We start from the raw sequence: 14,451 nt of genomic DNA on the forward strand, positions 1-14,451 counted from the left end.
AGGTTGTTGTGGATTGGGAAGAAGCAAGTATCGGTTAACGTTAGCAAGAGCTGCAACTTGGAAAGCGGTCCGCTGTCTAGAGGCCCGCTTTGACCTCTCACAGTCACGTGCGTCTGCCGCCGCCGATCCACTTGTCTAGCAATCTCACCGACAGTCGAGGCCTGTTCTTGCCTGAATTTTGGACTTGCCATCAGGGAAGACAGCCTTGTTGTCGTGGAAGCCTTTGGCGAAGCCTGTTGCATGGTCGTGCTGTGCCCATCCAAGACCTTTGCGTGCGCCTTTTAGGACGCCATCATCCTGTAACAACCGCCTCGAGAACTTACAATATTTAGCGTCATGCTTGACCTCGTCATTATTTTGAGGGCTTCCTTCTTGCTGGCAGCCACCGCTGTGAGAGAGAAGAAAATACCTCATACCATCCGAGTAAGCCCGCTGACTCTCAGCAGGCTCTCCTCGCTCACTGCCTTCCTTCTCTTCGCACGCGTTTCTTAGCATATGGTTCTCGTCAGAATGGTCAACCGCCAAAACAACTCACTACCAATCCACTTGACGCACTTGCCACTTTCCAAGTGCCTCACAGCTGGTTTGCATCTTTCTACCTCGTCTCCACCTTGTGTTCTTTCATATGGTTCTCTCAGATCCTCCTTGATCAATCGCTCTGGCGCAACCTGGCAGCATTGACCGACATCAAGAATTCCATGACCTTGGATCAAATCATCGTCACATGGATACTGATGCTCCTGCAAGGTGTCCGTCGTTTGTATGAGAGTTTGGAATTTACTAAGCCCTCCAATGCTCGCATGTGGATCGGCCACTGGGCTTTGGGGGTCTGGTTTTATGCTAGCATGAGCATAGCCGTCTGGATCGAAGGAGCTCGTATGTTTTGGCCTGGTAGAAATCCGTGTCTTACTCCTCTGACGTTTTTCTCTTTCTCTAGCAACTCTTCTCCAAGAGTCATTCAATTTCTCGCATTTGACTATCGAGCCTCCCTGCCTTCGTACTTTTGTGGGTTGCTTGATTTTCATCCTTGCTTCTGGTGTGCAACACGACTGCCACGCATATCTTGCATCTTTGAAGAAGTACAGTGTGCCCGAGCATCCAGTGTTCCAACGATTGGTTTGCCCTCACTACTTTGTCGAGTGTCTGATCTATCTTGCTATTTCGATTGTTGCGGCTCCAGCTGGATCCCTGTTGAACTGGACGATAGTATGCGCACTCATTTTCGTAAGCGTAAATCTAGGAGTGACGGCGGATGGAACCCGGGACTGGTATGGACAAAAGTTCGGGCCGGATAGCGTGAGCGGAAAGTGGAGGATGATTCCCTTCGTCTTTTGATGTAGGGCAGGAAGTTGTAGGGGTCGGAGGATCGGTCTGGCGGGTACCATGTAGAAGCAAGCAAGCAAAGCTAGTGCAGGCAGATGCAGAATCGAGTTCAGACAGGAGGGTTGCCGCCAGTACTCTCAACGACCATTTTGATGTCTTGTTTGCAGTCGGGTAGTGCACCCGTCATCTCTCTTGCCAGAATGTCTCTGAAGTCGGCGAAGGCTTGGCTTCTACCTTTGAGCTGTTGATTGAGTCTCTGGACCAGCTCGACGAACTCGCGGGTGTAGATATCAGGGTTGCGCGATCGCTCGACGTATTCGATGATTTCTTGTGGTAGACCGGTCGGGAGGGTACGCGCGGTTTGGCAGAGGGCGAGTAGATTTTGGATTAGGCGTTTGCTGGGGTCGTGTCAACACGGCGTTTGGGTTTGGCAGAGTAGATGGATATCGCAATTACATCTCAAAGGTCATGGCCTCTTGAGTCTGGGTGCCGCGGAACTCGTGCGCCTGACAGATCAACATGTACAAGTTGTCGATGACAGCCTTGAGCTGTGCTGCGAATCCGTCAGTACTCGGTAGAAGACATGTATACAACCTTCTTCAGACTCACCATCGACCTCGTCAAGACCATCTGTGGAAGCCATGACTGGTGTAATTGACTACAAGATGGTTCGAAGCAAAGAAATGACGATCCGGTTGTTCCTCCAGATCCGGGGTGAAGGCCAGGCGCACCTGCCAGCAGGGAGCCCCACCGTAATTACCTTTATGGTTATCAACAACCTCCGTCACTTTACCTTCATAACCAATCACCGACATGTACGAATCTTTTTCAATGCCTGCGCCAAACTCATGAAGTTGCAAAGGAAATGCCCTCGAAGCAAGAATCTCTAGATGGAGTGATGGACCAAGAAACCGCCCGCGCTGCCCCTCGTGGTCATGCTAGGACCAAAAGCAACATTTCCATTGGAAGCAACAACCCATCAAGACCAAAGCACAACAGATCAAAAAGCACAAAGAAACTCGATTCCGTTTACTCCGATGAAGCTACTATCGCCTTCATCAAACGTACCTTATGCGCTCCGCAACTCGCGGGACCTGAGGGTAGCCGAGCACGAAACATCCACAAGCCGTTGTCTGAATTACTGCCGCCCTTGACTAGTTCCAATCAAGTCGACCTTCAGATATATGCTCTCATTTCCATAATAATCAAGGACTTTGTACACGCTTGGTACTCCAGGATAACACCGGACCAGGACTTCACCGACCAAGTTGTTCATATCATCGCCCACTGCACACGCGCTCTTGAGCAGCGAATCAGAGCAGTCGATCTAGAGGCATTGATACTCGACGAGCTTCCTGAGTTGATTAATCTTCATGTTACAGGTAATGGTCGCATCCAAAGGAGATATATCGTACTCGCCTAATTGACCTGGTATCAGCTTATCGAACTGCATATAACGGATCCTACACATCCTCTCTTGTAGCAGACCCGAGAGAAATCTATCACGCCATTAACCCTCATCCTGCCCTCACTCCAGTTCCGTTTGAATCCGGTTCTCTTGCATCTCTAGATCAGGCAGAGAATGAAGCTGTATGGCGCCAATTGCTGATTCAAGGAGTCTTGTCTCATGTTCTTCCTCCGGAGGATCTAAATAACCCACCTCTGAGGGTGTTGGTAACTGAAATCTTCTCTGAATTGATCATCGGCCGGGGAGTCTGCGGCAACATCTGCGAAGGCTGGTTTATTTGCGATCTCATTGCCAAGCTACTCGCCATCCTGCGTCCTCCGGAACCCGATGTACAGCAGCAACCACCAACCAGTCCTAATCGTCTGGAACAGTTTGGGCTCCTGGCAGATGACAGCGACGATGCCGAAGAAGCACCCACGGTGACAAGTCGAAGTCCAGTGGATTTCATATCCAAGGCGTTTTGGCAAATCATGCAATACGCCTTCCTTGCGTTCATGACGATACGCGCCTTCTTCACTGCTTTGTCAGATGCCGCATCTCTGCCTCCAAGGGCGAATAGCAGAGAAGACTCGACACATGATGAGCTAGATGACAGCGGCTCATTATGCCAGCAATCAACACACGACAGCATCAAACGACCAATCTTGGGGATGTCACTATGGAGTTGCTGCTCGCATTTGATTTCTTTGGACTTGCAGATGCCATGGCTTACAACCATGGGTGCATACATACAGTGGCTTATGATCTGCAGTTCATGGAAGGTGGGTTACACAAACAGCAGATTGGACAGGTGAGTTTACATTCTCTTTCCACCTTCATATTCCCCCCCTTCATGCATCGCGATATCCGCAGATCAATTGTTTCGATTGTCTTCCCTCCTCTCCGAAATTCAGCCATGTCGCCCAGTATCTTTGTACCCCCGCATGTACTTTCAGTCACTTGATCCCGGCATGAGCCAATACCCTTTCGCGACGGGCCGCCCGCCTGTCAGCCGCATTTCGAGTGCAGAACGTGGCGCTCGCAGCAACGCAATACCGACATGATGGCTCGCACTGCGTATCCTGGACGCGCACAAGGGTTTCTGAGAGGACGCCACGTCGCACTTCGAAGCGCCCATTGCAAAGAGTCGAACATTTTTGTGATTTTATCCGGTCTATACTTTCTGCTGCTACATTGGACACCTGCTTTTCCTTCTTGCTTCCTGCAGGCGAGGTCGCAGTGCGGGCCGGGGCACGCCTTCCTGATGTGGAAGCCACATATCTCTGATGTCTCCAAGACCGAGAATAAGCGATATTCGCCGAGCATTGCATCGTGTCGTCTTTGGTCTACCAATGGCTTGGGATATCGAATTTGCTCATCTGCGGCCTCGCGATTGGCCTCCTCAAAAGTTCTGGACGGACGCCCGCCTTACTTTCCTTGCTTGCGATTGCCAACCCGTGTTCATGGGCGCTTAACAAAATCCTCTTTGTGTAACCGTGGCGGATATGGCTCCCCCAGCAAAATATTGCAACCTCAACCGACGACCAATTCCAGGCCTCTCATCTCCAATCTATCGACACGCACCCACACACATGTTTTCTTTGCGCATGGCTGAATAATTTTCCTTGACCCCTCTCGATCATGTTGCAAAAGCCCTTCCAAATCACTGTCGCATCATCGAAAAACCCGATCGATTGGAAACATCCATTGGCTAACGACTTCCCATCTTCTAATCTCACCAGACTCCTCTCCCACCACATCCAAACCAAAATTCTCGATCCCTCCCGCTTACCATCCATCCTCCTTCTCATCCGCACAAACATGTTCCCCAACAATTCTTTGGGTCCCGGTCGCGTGCCACCTACTCCTTCCGAAGCTCTTGCCATCAAGACGAAATGTGCTACTGCAATCATCGCTGCTATACCTCCTGTGGTGGTGAAGCAGGTTTTTGCTGGAGCTGGTGAGGAAGAAGTACACAGGCGGGTGGAGGATATGCTCGATGCTTTTGGAGATGCATATCTGAATAAACATTTGATAGTCGGGATTGTGGATTTGGTCATTGTAAAGCTGTTTCCTGAGTTGGCAGAGCAAAGCATCAGTAGTATTCTGAAGAAGGAAGATGGGCAATAAGAAATGATAGTCGTGCACGACTAAGCACGAGTGTAACCATGTATATATGCCATTTCACTTTCAATCATTACAACATGTTTTCTTTCTTTCCGAAAATTGTCATATCTTTGTTCAGATACATACTCCTATGAACATGTTTGAAGACCTATATAATCAGAAACCGAAAGTGAGAAGAAAGAAAACCCCCCACTGATGTCAAAAAAGCTAGAAAAGCTAGACAGGCCATAAATACACAAAATGGGTGTGTTGTGTGTTTCCACTGCGTGGGCAGCTAAATGTTTGTAATCTGTCTGTTGTTGTTGATGATGTCCCCTGTCGATGTCTGGATGTCTGGATGTCTGGATGTCTGGATGTCTGGATGTTTGAATGTCTGCAAGAAAAGCAAATGCCCTGAGGCCCGGAAGAAAAACAATGATGATGGTTCAAAACCGAAAACCAAAGACGAAAAAAGAAAAGCAAAAGAATGCAAAAAGAAGAAGAAGAAGAAGAAGAAAAAGAACAAGAACAAGAAGACCAAAAACGAAAAAGGAGAACAAAGAGCCCGACCAGCAGGCAAAGCAAGCCCCCAAAAAATCCACATCCTCGAAAACCTCAAACCATACTCAAAGCCATCAGGAAAGGAGGGAAAACCTCTGAATTCACTCCCTCAATCTCAATTTCTCACCCAAGAGTTTGCCGAGCAATTTGCCCTCTTGCACTTCACTCATCCCTCCATCCTCGCCCTCGAGATATCTGACTACGATTTTCAGTGCTTCTCTCGCTTCCTCCCTCGTTGGTGCTTTGGCGGTCAAAGCATCAGGATTGATGGTCTTGCTATCGATAATAACATCTTCCATGTACTCATCTATACTGCCCAACCTCCCCAATCCACTTTCTGCATCTTCAGTATTACCAAGCGAAGAGAGAAAAGGGTGAGAAGACGAGGATAATGTTTCTTCTGCGGGAGAAGAGTCGGCCATGAAATGATCGAGTGCTGGAAATGTTTGTTGTTGTGACAGCGGCGAATGCAAAGGTCCTGCTGAGATCTGACTCGAAGGCGAAAAGAAAGGAGAGGTGGGTGATAGCAGTTGAGGGGTGAAGCAAGTGCTCGTTGATCCCATATCTGTGAATACAGTATTGATCGAGGGAGGAGATTTACGGCGTTTGTTGCTGTTGTTGGGTTTGGCGTCTTCCGCAGCCATCGCGGTGTCCATGGTAGGGTAGATTGTTTCCGGTGAGCTGGAGCTGAGGTTCTCGTCTGAAGGTGAGGTAGGCGATTGGACAGTAGCATTGTCGGAATCAGCGACGGAATCTTTGCGTAACTCTTTGGACTTGGAGGCGCGGTTGACATGATGCTTTTGCTTGAATTTCTCTAGCCAGCCGGGGATGTTCACTGGGTTCGAAGCTGGATTCTCGGGTCCGGGGATGGAGGCGAAGTAGTATGCTTGTTCGTGGATAGCGTCGTCCGTGATGGGAGAGCCTTTCTTCTGCTCTTTGATGACCCACGCTGAAAGAGTCTTTTCGATGTCCGGTAGCCTGGCCTTTGATCTTTTGTTCGGCGGTGACCGTGGAGTCTCCTTGGGTTGAGATTGATTGAGGTATATTTCCTTTTTCCTGAGAACCTTTGATACGGTGCTTCATGATCGGTCAGTATCAGAAAACTTTTTATGATTCAACCCGACGGAATTCCATACCTTCGTTCCACTCCAAAGAGATCTGAGAGATTGTTAGCATCAAGTTATGTTCATGGCTTGGACAAAGCTTACACCCTATCTCAGTTTGTTTCGCGGTTGGATTCTCCTCCGCGTACTTGCACATTCTCCTGCGGTCATCGTCTGATAGCGTCTTCCGCACAGAAGGTCCTGACCTGGATGATGAACCCGCTGATATCGGTGTCACAGTAGGAGGAGATGTCGTGCCAATTTGAGTCTGCGGTAGAAGTGGTGGATAGAATGTCTGTTGGCTCCCCAGCATACTCGGCCATGGCATCATCAGTGGTTGCAACTGTTGATGACTTGGCCTCAACGGTGGCGATTGCGAAAAGGCGGCCGAATGCATTGGAAGCGGTGGTGATCCCCAGCCAAAACCCGTATACTCTTGTGCTGGCGTGCCATGATATGAATGAGGGTACGAGTGTTGTTCAGACCACCTCATTGGCATACTATCAAAGGTGGCCGGGTGTTGTTGCTCTGAACTATCCTCCATTGTGATATGTTACACACAACAGCCTTGAGATCTGCTCGTCTGTTGAATTTGTTATTGCAAAATTTTCTGAATGGTCAGAGGTAGCAAAATGTCAGGAAACTTGAGCCTGTCAAGCATGCAAGATGTTCCTGGAAGAAGCGAGGCACAGTCCCCATGCGAGCCGAAGCATGCACCTCGACGTCGAACCTTGACAAGATGGAAAGAAAGCTTCTGCAACTTGTTAGGCATAAATGCAGATACTAAGAAGTCCCAGGGACCAAAAGGTTGCTTGCCTATGGAGAGGTGATGATCGGAGACAATAGTGTGGAAGCAGGGCTTGCCTATGAGAAATTAAGTTAACCTCATCGGGACGGTACGAGGCTGGTTTCCGAAAGGATTACCGCAATAATTCTTCAAGGATCATCAGCGGCAGGGGACAATTGACATGATGTACACAAGAGACCGATATAGTGGGTGCAGGTGCGAAATAGGGAGGGGGATGCCAACCACTAGATTCGAGGTGTTGGAGCCCTGGCAAACAAGTGCTGGGTCATGATGCATGTTGGAAGTAGAGGACCGGGGCTCGTAAAGACTCTAAAGGGCCTGCTGCTGCGGCCGCTTTGTTGGCCGCCTGCATCATTGCATGCACGGCCATAGGGAAACTCCACACGGAAGGATAACCCGCCCGCACTCGTCTCAGAAAGTCGGGACCAGGTGATCGGCTTCTTGCTTGCTGTGGGCTGAAGGAATTGATGGTGGTAGTGGATGGGGGCCCAAGCACCGACAGCACAACACAACGCAACTACCAATCGAGCCCTGGAATTGCATGTTTCGACTCTCATTGATCCGGCCGTAGTCCAGTGGTATATTAGTCCTCACAACCCGTCTGCAATCGTCCTCAAACGGACACTTTTACAATGTAAGCGCAACATCAGCGACTCTGTTGAGTACTGAAGCTCCAGGCGAACTCTCGATCGGACAGCGCCGTCGCGGACGACTGCAAACCCTCGTCATTAGGCGGCCTACAATGCAGCGCCAAAGAAGTCAAGCCGAGCGAGACATGGTGGTTCTCCACAGCAGAGACACGCCTTGCGTTATTGGATCACCTCACCAAGCGGCATGGCTGGCTTCGAAAACAACCCAGAATTGACGAATCGCAGGTCGAATCGCGCTGCTTTTTGATTAAATGTCGAATGCGGGCCGAGGCTGCGTGCGGGGCGGTTATGCACCTGCTTCGCGAGTGGAAAAAAGATAACAAATCCTTGGCCAATCAAAAAATGGCTTGCAGTGAAAATGATGAAAAGCAGAAGGAAGTTGTTGCAGAAAAAATGTAGCCATTTGACCAAAACCGTGTATTTCCATGGGCAGAAGCCGGTCTATCTGAAAGGAAATTTCCGCGAAGAAAGTAAAAAGAAAAAGAGGTCTCTTACCGGACCGGTCATTGTTCATGATACGAGTGTTGAGGAGGTGGACACTAGCGTATGTTGGAAAAGGGTATGACAAAGGCTGCTGCAAGTACTATCGGCCAACAGAAAGGTTGATCTCGATTCGAGGCAGTTTTGCAAACCCGGGATATCAAAGGTAGGGTGGGGGTTGGCGAGTGATATGCAATATTGGTGATTTATCGCTTGATGATGGTCAAGACATCCTCATCGGCGAGCTCGTGAGAGAGACCGACTCTTTGAGGCTGATGTCTGACGGACTTGCCGTAGACAATAGCGACCTTGAACTGTTCAACGATAGTCTTGTGGATAGCGTTACACTTGGCAGAAGGTTAGCTTAAAGCTTGCGGATCGGTGGAGAGGGAAACATACGAAGTCTTCAACAGTACGTGCGTTCGCTCTCAAGACGACAGGGGCAGTGTAGTCAGGAGCTTTGCCCTTGGGCTTGGTGTAGACTCTGCACAAGCTGAGTTTCTCCCACATTTGCTCCATCAGTTCGTCGACGTTCCAGCCGTGCTCGGAACTGATGGGACATGCGTTGGGAATACGGTATAGCAGGTCGAGCTCCTCGATTGAGATGGCGTCAATCTTGTTGAGGGCGTAGATGACGGGAATGTAACTTCTGCTCTTTGCTTCCAGGATATCGATCAGGTCGTCAATGGTGGCGTCGCAGCGGATGGCAATGTCGGCAGAGGAGATTTTGTATTCGTTCATGACAGCCTTGATCTCGTCGTGGTCGATGTGGGTAAGAGGGACGGTGTTGGTGATGCTGATACCGCCCTTGTCCTTCTTCTTGAAGTGGATGTTTGGCGGCGACTTGTTGATTCTAATACCGAAACCTTCCAGTTCGTTCTCGATAACGCGCTTGTCGGTAAGAGGCTTGTTGACATCGAGGACGATGAAGATCAAATGGCAAGTCTTTGCGACAGCAATGACCTGACGACCACGACCCTTTCCGTCCTTTGCACCCTGGATAATACCGGGCAAATCGAGAATCTGAATCTTTGCTCCGTTGTACATGACCTGTCCAGGCACGGTTGTAAGAGTTGTGAATTCGTAGGCGGCGGCTTCGGAATGTTGACCAGTCAATCGACTCATCAGGGTACTTTTTCCGACCGAGGGGAAACCGATGAAACCACTGTCTCGAGTCAGCTTGTGGGCAGAGACATGGGGTGGAATGCATCAACATACACACTAGCAACACCAGTTCTGGCGACATCGAAACCGGCACCACCACCACCTCCACTCGATGAAGGAGTCAGAAGTTCTCTCTTCAGCTTTGCCAACTTTGCCTTCAATTGACCTGATGTGCATGTTAGTGTCGTGATCTCTGGCTCTTTCTTTGTCGCGCGACATGATTGTATGTACCCAAATGGTAGGAAGTGGCCTTGTTCTTTTGGGTCTTGGCCATCTCATCTTCGATCTGCTTGATCTGTGGTGCAATTCGGGTCAGCGATAAAATTTCGGGGCTCTCTGGAACGGTGGTCGCGCACCTTGTCGACGGTGGTAGCCATGATGGGTGGTGGTTATTCGGGATTGGGCGACTATTGCGCGACGAAAGAGTAGTCTGGGTGACGTGTGTAGCGACAGTGGATGGTTGATTGCGGTATAGAGACACGCGGCGGGTGATGAATTGTGAGAAGTCGAAGTTGCAAATTTGGCGAATCGTCTGCGAGCAATGACGACTGCGGGGTCCAATCCATGGCCGTGTCTGCAAGGGCGCGAGTAAAGCCACCCACTCCAGTCGACCCTTGATGTTTATTGAGCACACAGGTACTCGCAATCTTGCGACATTTCCCTCACATTTCCAAAAGTCGTCTCTTTCAACAATGGGCCGACTGCGTGAGTTTTGTGCTAAGATGTGCCTCATTCAGAGAACAGAACAAAGGCAGGGTCTCCCTATTCAAGTACGGCGACTTTTCAGACGATGAGGCCCTGACTGGTGTGCTTGCGTCAAACATCGCCGACTTCTTTCGACTTGTTTGTCCAGCAATACAAATACTACATCCAGTCCATCCATGGCCGCCGTCGTCCAAACTTTCTCGAATAGCTCCAGCTTACATCTCTAATACACACATATCACCTCGACCTTTTACAGAATACATCTCCACACCATCCTCTCTGTCTCAAAATGTCCGTCGCCGCTCCACTTTCTCACATGGACCAGCCTCATGTACACTGTTGCGCCACATGCAAGTCCGCCATGTCCGATGATCCCTTCGGTCATCTAGTACGGGACATTCGCCAATACCTAGGTCCATCCTCTGGCATCGACTCGGCCCACGTCGACCCCAATCACATCAAAGCCCTCATGGCCAAATACACTTCAAACCCGAAGCACTGGGAACGATACGCACGCGCAGACAAGACCAGGGGCTACACGAGGAACATCGTCGACAACGTTAACGGCAAGGCGAACCTGATCCTCATCGTCTGGAACCCTGCCAAGGGCTCCTTGATTCACGACCATGCCGATGCTCACTGCGTCATGAAGATCCTCAAGGGCAACCTTACAGAGACTGTCTACCACAAGCCAGAGAGCGGAGACACCAGTGTCCATCCTCTGGAAGTCAAGCAAGAGACCGTATACCACCCCGATGAGGTCACATACATCTCCGACCAGATCGGTCTTCACCGTGTCTCCAACCCAGACCCCGTTGAACCTGCCATGTCGCTTCACTGTAATACCAACCCTCATCTTTCGTGATTGATAGAACCATTCTAACCATCCGCCAGTGTACACGCCTCCCAATGCTGCTGAGTTCGGCTTCCACGTCTACGATGAGCGTACAAGCAAGAGTTCCTTCGTACCACCCCAGTACTAAGTCTTCTTCAACGGGTTCCCTTTCCGACCCTCCTACTTCTAATATTGTTTAATCATGGGGCGCTAGGGTTACAGGAATATCGCGATATACCCCAGTACATTGGTTAGGACAACCAGGCGTTTGTATTCAATTGTTCAATGCTGAAATCATTTGCTAAATCTTCCCACCCACCCGCTTCGAACTTGCTATTGAGTGATATATCCTAGGAGCTCTTCTACCAGGAACATGAATATTGTAATCAAGGCTTGCTCATATCCACCACACGAGACCTCTGCTTTGACAACCATCAACACCACCCCTCCACACCCCCTCGTCCTTTCTTCCTTCGGTGTCTATTAGGGATGTTGCAGTGTGTTTCTGACATTCTTTCATGTCCGGTTAGATATCATGGAAAACTGGCAGCAAGTTGTGGTTTCCAGGCATTTCAGTCTGCGATTCATATATCGTGTCAGGCTCGCGCGGATGTGTTTTATGGATAGGGAGGATGTAGCTACGCCATTTTGCCTTGCGAACTAGAGATACCTCCTACGCTTCTATGCCTGGTTTTGTTCTTGAATGAGTGAATTGCTTAGAAGCTTACCACCATCACAAGTCGATTAGGACGTCCTTGATAATCATCTCGATCCAAGAAATAACATCGGATATCGTACAATCTATCCACTGTGGAAGTAGGCCGCCTAGTTGATCCTAGAAATCTATACCTTCGTTAGTCTATCAAGTCTCCTCTACAACATCGCCACTTCGAGATCTTTGGAACAATTGTGCAATCTAGAGTATCTATCACAAGGTACGCATTGTAATAACACCATTTCGCATCGAGATTAAAAGAAAAGTATGCAGTCCTTTTTGTTTCCCCAGACGGTATGTTTTAAGAACGCTGATACATTCTCTACTTAACTTTTTTTTTTTTTGGCTGAGTCTCGTCCTTTGTCGGTTTCTTTTGTTGGGGTGTGCAAAGAGGAATATATGGAAGCTTGGTCAACTGACTTGCCTGAATTTCCTATGTAGATATTTCTTGTTTCCAAGTATTAATTGTTTTCTCTTCTCCATTTAGTCGAAAGAAATAGATTGTTTTTTGGGGGTTAGGGTCAAGTGATGTATAGGTTGCATTGAATTCAAGATATCGGTGGATCTCCCATGTGGTGTATAGAAGGATTTATTTACCGACAGGGATATTATCCAAGATGGATAGCTTCTCGAGCCCTTAATCATCTCTGTATTGTGAAGATTCGATGTTCGTCTGGATAATTTTGTCTATATGCGTAGCGGTCTAGGAGGTGTACTTGGAGACCGCATACGTGATATGGAATGCCTCATTGTTTGCATTGTATGCTTTGTCTTACCGTCGGGGGGTGGATGGATAAAGAAAGTGTGAAATAGTCTTGTTATTGACTTAAGATGGATCAAGTGTAGATCTGAGGCAACCCATGTCTGAGATGTGCTTCGCGTTACGTTTGTGCAGATGATAGTGAGTACCTACTGATGCATGGTAGCATGGTTCGAGAACTTTGATCGCCAGGAATGTATCTTGCGAGTCTGTACAAATCAAGCGAGACAATAGAGGCTTGAACAAGGACAGCCGCCATGACCTGTCGGCGTGACAACTTAGCTCGTGGGGAAAAGAGCGAACGAGCAAAAGATCGAGAAATACTCCAATATGGATAAAAGCTCCCTTGCAAGCTTCATAGATGCTGGGAATACAGGACCGATTGTAGCAAACGGATGTGAAAGGAAGGTTTACGAGATGTGGTGGGATGAGGATAATTAGACCAGCGAGGAAGCACTGATCGAGCAGTGAAATCAGAAATGGATTACCGTGTCGTGATTGACAGAAGATGCGGCTTGACGGAGGGAATTGGCACGCTCATCCCCTTGAAGCAGTGGGACTGTGATGTCGCTACCAGTAGCTGTTGCGTTCGTTCTCGTCTCTTTGAATATCGCATCAGCGAACTAGTGCAACCTGGAATACATCCTGATATACTCCGTGACGATCGGAGTGCTAGAATGCGTTCGCTGTTCATAAAGATTGGGGTTCTGGGGCTGATAGCACTTTTGGCTGGTGGAAGTTCCTTTTTTCTGTGATGACGGACCAGTATCATGTAGTTGATTTAGATGTGTCTCCGGTTGACATTTCGTCCCCCGATCGAACTTTAGAGCTCTTCATATCAGAGTTTTCCTTGGGTTTTTCTTCGAAGGTCCTCTCCGGTAATGGTTTTATGCCTGGTGGATAGTATATCGGCGTGAATGCTGCGCAATCCGCAACGAAACAATTGAAGCAGTCAAATTCTCCATCTCCTTCTTGTCTCTGATTACCGATTTCTCTCTCACCTTCACCCCTGATTTCGTCTTTGTCGTGTGACTCGTGTCTTTTTCTCCTCCACCACAGCTTTAGTCCACGGTATCTCTTCTTGCCGCACGTGGCGCATCTGTAGTCCATCTTTTGGGAAAATATCACAGGCTCGTGTGCGTTCCAAAGGACCTCCTCTCGAAATCGTGGACTCTGCAAACGCATCCGAAAAAGTTTAGTCCATTGATATTTGGAATCGTTTTTGTACCTCGAGCTGCTGCACTCCCTGGCTCGTTCGATCCGAAGGTCTCGAGCTTCGGACTCCTCCGTCAGCTCATACCTCGACCTCCGCTCGGCGTTGATCTGTGATTGCTTCTCACGAAACCCAGCATCAGTGTGCCATTTGAATAGTTTCTGTCGCAGATGCCTTTCGCGGATACTTTTGTTTAGATTGCTGCAATATTCTTGCGCGGAACTCCGGATCTGTTGCATATTTTCGACGATGCCAATTCGCCTTTTGGATTCTCTCCTTCTTGCGCTTCTCGAGTTCTTCCGGGGTCAAAGGAGGACGACCTATGGCATATTGTCTTGGATGTGTGGTGTTTTGGAAGCTCGCCGCAAGATAGAGAGTAAGGTTGGTAAGGTTCAGTTTGAAAGAACGGAACGCAGTAGGATAGTGCCAGCTAAATTTCATGTACATATGTATCGCCAATGATTGGTGTGAATAAGGATCGTTGAGAGTCCTTCAGATCCTATCATATGACCGAAGTCAAGTCAGCCGGAGAGGCGTGCACGATGCCGGCGCGATTCGTGAGTAACAGCGGAATATGTGAT

The 14,451-nt window shown here is 48.9% G+C and overlaps 8 protein-coding genes across 8 annotated transcripts; 3 read left to right on the plus strand and 5 right to left on the minus strand.

The window, feature by feature from the left end:
* Window positions 1–183: 183 nt before the first annotated feature.
* Window positions 184–1,335, plus strand: M438DRAFT_368457 (uncharacterized protein; the record flags this gene model as incomplete). Its single annotated transcript, XM_029908044.1, has 3 exons — window positions 184–390; window positions 447–876; window positions 938–1,335. The coding sequence occupies exons 1-3, from the start codon at window positions 337–339 to the stop codon at window positions 1,333–1,335; spliced, it is 882 nt and encodes a 293-aa protein (XP_029756917.1). The 5' UTR covers window positions 184–336.
* Window positions 1,336–1,432: 97 nt separating this feature from the next.
* M438DRAFT_338695 (mediator of RNA polymerase II transcription subunit 10) lies at window positions 1,433–1,966 on the minus strand (the record flags this gene model as incomplete). Its single annotated transcript, XM_029904148.1, has 3 exons — window positions 1,433–1,721; window positions 1,780–1,876; window positions 1,933–1,966. 3 exons carry the CDS (start codon window positions 1,964–1,966, stop codon window positions 1,433–1,435), a joined length of 420 nt encoding a protein of 139 aa, XP_029756918.1.
* A 157-nt stretch (window positions 1,967–2,123) lies between these two features.
* Window positions 2,124–4,974, plus strand: M438DRAFT_348655 (uncharacterized protein). The gene is made up of 3 exons (XM_029906194.1): window positions 2,124–2,705; window positions 2,762–3,581; window positions 4,513–4,974. The coding sequence occupies exons 1-3, from the start codon at window positions 2,189–2,191 to the stop codon at window positions 4,898–4,900; spliced, it is 1,725 nt and encodes a 574-aa protein (XP_029756919.1). The 5' UTR covers window positions 2,124–2,188; the 3' UTR covers window positions 4,901–4,974.
* A 564-nt stretch (window positions 4,975–5,538) lies between these two features.
* M438DRAFT_281095 (uncharacterized protein) lies at window positions 5,539–7,084 on the minus strand (the record flags this gene model as incomplete). The annotated part of the gene is made up of 3 exons (XM_029901214.1): window positions 5,539–6,514; window positions 6,574–6,595; window positions 6,646–7,084. The coding sequence occupies 3 exons, from the start codon at window positions 7,082–7,084 to the stop codon at window positions 5,539–5,541; spliced, it is 1,437 nt and encodes a 478-aa protein (XP_029756920.1).
* A 478-nt stretch (window positions 7,085–7,562) lies between these two features.
* M438DRAFT_348658 (uncharacterized protein) lies at window positions 7,563–8,197 on the minus strand. Its single transcript, XM_029906195.1, has one exon. The coding sequence runs from the start codon at window positions 7,903–7,905 to the stop codon at window positions 7,573–7,575; it is 333 nt and encodes a 110-aa protein (XP_029756921.1). The 5' UTR covers window positions 7,906–8,197; the 3' UTR covers window positions 7,563–7,572.
* A 36-nt stretch (window positions 8,198–8,233) lies between these two features.
* M438DRAFT_325797 (GTP binding protein-like protein) lies at window positions 8,234–10,343 on the minus strand. Its single transcript, XM_029903104.1, has 5 exons — window positions 9,999–10,343; window positions 9,874–9,937; window positions 9,697–9,808; window positions 8,878–9,643; window positions 8,234–8,825 (listed from the first exon to the last, which is right to left on the minus strand). The coding sequence occupies exons 1-5, from the start codon at window positions 10,017–10,019 to the stop codon at window positions 8,685–8,687; spliced, it is 1,104 nt and encodes a 367-aa protein (XP_029756922.1). The 5' UTR covers window positions 10,020–10,343; the 3' UTR covers window positions 8,234–8,684.
* A 365-nt stretch (window positions 10,344–10,708) lies between these two features.
* On the plus strand, window positions 10,709–11,330 carry M438DRAFT_281102 (putative cysteine dioxygenase Cdo1; the record flags this gene model as incomplete). The annotated part of the gene is made up of 2 exons (XM_029901216.1): window positions 10,709–11,186; window positions 11,242–11,330. 2 exons carry the CDS (start codon window positions 10,709–10,711, stop codon window positions 11,328–11,330), a joined length of 567 nt encoding a protein of 188 aa, XP_029756923.1.
* A 1,628-nt stretch (window positions 11,331–12,958) lies between these two features.
* Window positions 12,959–14,433, minus strand: M438DRAFT_348661 (uncharacterized protein). The gene has a single exon (XM_029906196.1). The coding sequence runs from the start codon at window positions 14,107–14,109 to the stop codon at window positions 13,426–13,428; it is 684 nt and encodes a 227-aa protein (XP_029756924.1). The 5' UTR covers window positions 14,110–14,433; the 3' UTR covers window positions 12,959–13,425.
* Window positions 14,434–14,451: the final 18 nt, after the last annotated feature.

The sequence above is a fragment of the Aureobasidium pullulans genome (genome assembly GCF_000721785.1).
Source record: "Aureobasidium pullulans EXF-150 unplaced genomic scaffold scaffold_23, whole genome shotgun sequence".
Classification (NCBI taxonomy): Eukaryota; Fungi; Ascomycota; class Dothideomycetes; order Dothideales; family Saccotheciaceae; genus Aureobasidium; species Aureobasidium pullulans.